This window comes from Procambarus clarkii, chromosome 8, assembly GCF_040958095.1.
Source record: "Procambarus clarkii isolate CNS0578487 chromosome 8, FALCON_Pclarkii_2.0, whole genome shotgun sequence".
In the NCBI taxonomy this organism is placed as follows: Eukaryota; Metazoa; Arthropoda; class Malacostraca; order Decapoda; family Cambaridae; genus Procambarus; species Procambarus clarkii.
In genome coordinates this window covers 35,432,362-35,436,677 of record NC_091157.1, presented here as the reverse complement: position 1 = coordinate 35,436,677, position 4,316 = coordinate 35,432,362, and the positions used below count along the sequence as shown (strand labels likewise).

At 47.2% G+C, this 4,316-nt stretch overlaps 1 protein-coding gene across 1 annotated transcript in view; it reads left to right on the top strand.

The window, feature by feature from the left end:
• Positions 1-243: 243 nt before the first annotated feature.
• Positions 244-4,316, top strand: part of LOC138360176 (uncharacterized) — a 14,318-nt gene continuing 10,245 nt past the window's right edge. The window contains exon 1 of the mRNA XM_069320123.1: positions 244-359. Coding sequence (XP_069176224.1) covers positions 244-359 — 116 coding nt within the window. The remainder of the gene's footprint in view (positions 360-4,316) is intronic.

Here is a 4,316-nt window from a genome sequence, read left to right as displayed (position 1 = left end):
ACGTCTGGCCCGAGGAAGTCCAATACGAGTGGGCAGAGTCAGAGCTACTCTGGTACATATAGAAGAGACTTTTCCCAGATGAGATGTTACAATTGTAACGGATTGGGTCACGTGATGCGAGACTGTCGGCAGGGCAAGAGAGTTGTAACCCTGGCCATGTGTGACCCCCGAAGTAGATATACTAATGTGTTCCAAGACAAACCACAGAAGGTGAACTTAGTGAACGAGAGGTATAAGCCGTTCATGAGCAAAGGTTGGATCAGTATAGGAAGCCAACCTGAGGTAGAAGTTGGTATCTTAAGAGATACTGGAGCTATTCAGAGCTTGATTGTGAGAAGCCTGATTGGGAATGATCGACGGTTAGCTGGCAGGAGGAAGATGAAAGTATATGGGTTATTGTCTGAGAGTGACATGCCCGTGTGTACTGTCCAGCTAAGGTCGGAATATGTGTCGGCAGAGGTGATGTTGAGAGTTTGCCCCGACATACCTATTCCAGGAGTCCAAGTGATCCTGGGAAATGACTTGTGCGGGACAAAGGTGTTGACAAGAGTCATGGAGGAGACTGTGCCAGAGGAGTGCCCAGAAGGCCACGGCACGGGTGGGACACCTGAGAGTGTGAACCTGACTGACATCCGAGGAGATGAGTCAGGAGACCGCCAAGCCATTGAGTACCCTGTCTCGGTAGTGATGAAGGCAGAGGTGGCCGACAAGGAAAACGCTGGAGAAGATGAGACAGTGTCGATTAAACCGGTAGAAGATATCGATGTAGATATAGCATGGCTGTTTGATGAAGGTCCAGCCCAGGAAAACGAAGTCTCGGCGAGGTCAAAAGTGAAGATGGCCCAGCCGAAGAGGAATCGTGAGAAGAGAGCGGACCTGAGTAGAGCCCAGACTGCTGAAATTAAGAGTCGGAAGGTGAATGCAACTGTGCTGAGTAGAAATGAGGAAGGATGTGGACAGACTGAGGACGGGAGTAGAGCGTCAAGTTGTCCAGGAGCACAGAGGCATTTGTATAGTAGAGTTAAGTTGTTTGAGATGTCAGGAGTTGACATGTTTCACAGAAAACGTGGAGGAGAGATAGTGAAGAAGAGTAATTGCCAAGAAAATGAAAGGAGAAGAGACAGTATGTGTGGAGAGATGCCTACGAGCACTCTAGGAGAGGTAAAGTGACATGTACGGTCGAGTGCTGTTGGCTGTAGTACAGTGCTCGAAGAAACTTTTAGGGAACGAAGAAGAGTTGAAGGAGAAGAAATGGAGTTGTATAGAGGTGAGAAGTGTGAGAAGAGGATGATGATACAAGCATGGAGGAGTAGAAGAAAGCCGAGGACTCGATGGAAGTCAAACAGGATGAGGTCTCGGATAAATGAGGAGACGAAAGGGAGGATCGTCGGTGAAGACGAGGGAGTGAAGTATGATGACAGGAGACGGAAGTATAATGGCAGTAGATGGAAGTGTGAAGACGACAGAGGAGGTACAGGCAGCAGATGTCTGACTCTGGACGTGAAGAGAAGAAGATTAGGAAACGGAGGGTGGAAACAATAAGTAGAGTGGACCGATGGAGTGCAGGCGTTCAAGGAGGACAGCCTAGCCAAGAGGTGCCAGAGAAGTCAGATCGCTTGTGAGAAGATCATGTTTCTGGCGAGTTGTGAGCCAGATGTTGCAAGGAGCAACGGACTAGTTGTAGACTCCTAAAGGAGTACGTAAGCAGATCAACCGGTCGAATCAATCGGTTGAAGAACGAGACAGTGTGGTGGCTGATGTATTATCCCGAGCTTTGCCACTGGAATAACTCTCAAAAATAAGGGGAGGGGAGAGTTATGATCTCAGCCTGCAGGAGAAACGAGTCTCCCTCCTTGAGAGTTATTCAGCAAGCCTGACCTGATTAGAAGGTCTAGCATATATTGAGGTGATAACCCATATGAAAAATAGTGTGTTGGATTCAATGAACAGTTTAAGATTATGGGCAGTAAGTAAGGAAATAGATAAATGACTGGCTAGGAGATGTGGACATTTTGCGGGAGGCGTGAGGCCCGCTTCTGGAGGGGCTTTGACCTCACTTGAGTGCCAGACATCGCAAGGGAAAGCCGCGCTCCGTTGAGCTCCCGTCAGAAGGGAACCCCTAGTGATATATCTCGAAGAGAAGAGAAGTATGCAGATGTGCCAGCTGTAGAATCGAGCTGGGAACGTTGTGGTCTCAAGTCCTGGTCGACGAGCAGATATTAAATCGCCCAGAGGCATTATTGTGGGCCGTGGAAGCGCCCCTGACCAGACGCCGTCAGAGGGAGAGCGCCCTCGACCAGATAATCTGTGGTAAGCACGATATACGCCAGTTCATAGTGATTGCTTGTAGTTGGTCGTGTGCCCAGCGACAGTAGCAATGTTTATTTATAAGTTAGACATGTTTTAATAAGGCAGAAGGCCTGAAATAAGAGAGTGGAGACGGAGGAACACGGAGCGACGTCCGTCCCCTCTGAGCGCTGGCGGGCAACTGAGGGAGCCCGGCTCCTGACGGTGAAGGACCCTCCCTGAGTGAGGAGGCCCGCCGGGCGAGGTGGAGTATGGACCCGCCCAAAACGGGGGAGTCCACTCTCACTGTATGTAGAGGACAGATAGAGGTTTGAGGCAAACATATTGTGTGAGTATTTGTGTTATGTGTTAAAGGGGAACATTTTATTGGAGTGTCGATGGGTTGCAGGTTTGTCTTTGGGGAAGAAGTTGCTGAGAACTTCGAAGCCAGCATAGATGAAGTAATTGATGAGACTCCAAGGTAGTGGAGCAGAGGACCTCGAGCTGTGAGGAGAAGCAGTGAAGAGGAGTGTCACATGCTTCTGTAGAGGTGGTGAAGCACCATAGTTGCTCGAGAAACTTCATGGTGTAGCAGCCAAGAGAGCTGTGGAGGAACCTAGCAGAAGTAGTAGAGCACCATAGTTGCTCAAGGAAAACTTCATGGTAGCAGCCTGGAGGAGCTGCAGAGGATCCTGGTAGTGAAGCCCGGAAGAACCTGAAGATATCAGGGTAGTGAACTTCCAGAGGTGGAAGGGAAGTTCTGGTGGATTACTTGTAGGGAGTTGATAGTATTTGGTTGTCATTAGCGTGCAAGACGCAGTGAGAGGTGAGTGACTGTTTGCATTCTTATGTCAAGGAGTTTTTTTTATACTGAAGTTCAGAGTTGCAGTCGTAGGCTGGATTACCTACAGATGTATGTGTTCGAGGACTGATAGAGTAATCGATTGATCATTGTTGTGTATCAAGGAACATTTATACTGATATATGTTATTGCATTCAAATGCTGATTTTCTTTGTACACATTTATATATATATATATATATATATATATATATATATATATATATATACTCCTCTTGTTGATGGTGCAACAGTGTATGTAGACTTGATCAACTTAAGGAGGTTGATAGTATCAGGTGGTAAACCAGGAGATAGGACACCACTTGATAAGCTGATGATAGAGTTCTGATGATGTTGGAGTGCAACCTGATTGTAATAGTATAGAGTATAGGATTCATTATTACTGTATGTGTGTATGTATTGTGTATGTGCTTTGTCCAGTAAATGTATCCCAATTTGCCGGTGTTTGCCCTTGTCCTAGTGAGGCTTCCCAGGAGGTAGTAAAGAAGGAGAGAGAGAGAGAAAGAACCAAGAACCACTGCCGTGGACAGGGTAGAAGGTAATACTAGTAAGTCGTAGGGGATTGAGATCATCATATCTCATAAGGAGAGAGTGGGGAGTCACAGCGGCTCGAGTGGGTGTGTGCACGTGACAACGAGGCTAAGTGTTGGAGCCGCATCCCCTAAACATGTGACGTTGAGCCCCTCTCCAAGAGCCAGAAGCGCCAAGGGTGATCTCCTAGTGAGGTATAAGCACTCTACCGAGTTGTGGGTTGGGTTGTCCGTAAAGGAGGAACACGACGACAACAACACAACCAACCCACAGACTATAATATAGGCACAGTTCTTTTGCTCCTTCCTTTAGTATCCAAGGCGAGATTCCATCTGGGCCTATAGCCTTTGTCACATCCAACTCTAGTAAACACTTCCTTACTTCCCCGCTGGTAATCTGAAACTCTTCCAGTGGTTCCTGGTTAGCTATTCCCTCTCTTATCTCTGGAATTTCTCCTTGATCTAAGGTGAAGACCTCCTGGAATTTCTTATTCATTTCCTCACACACGTCCTTGTCGTTTGTAGTGAATCTTTCTGCCCCTATCCTTAATTTCATAACCTGTTCCTTTACTGTTGTTTTTCTCCTGATGTGGCTATGCAGCAATTTAGGCTGAATCTTTGCCTTGATTGTGATGTCAT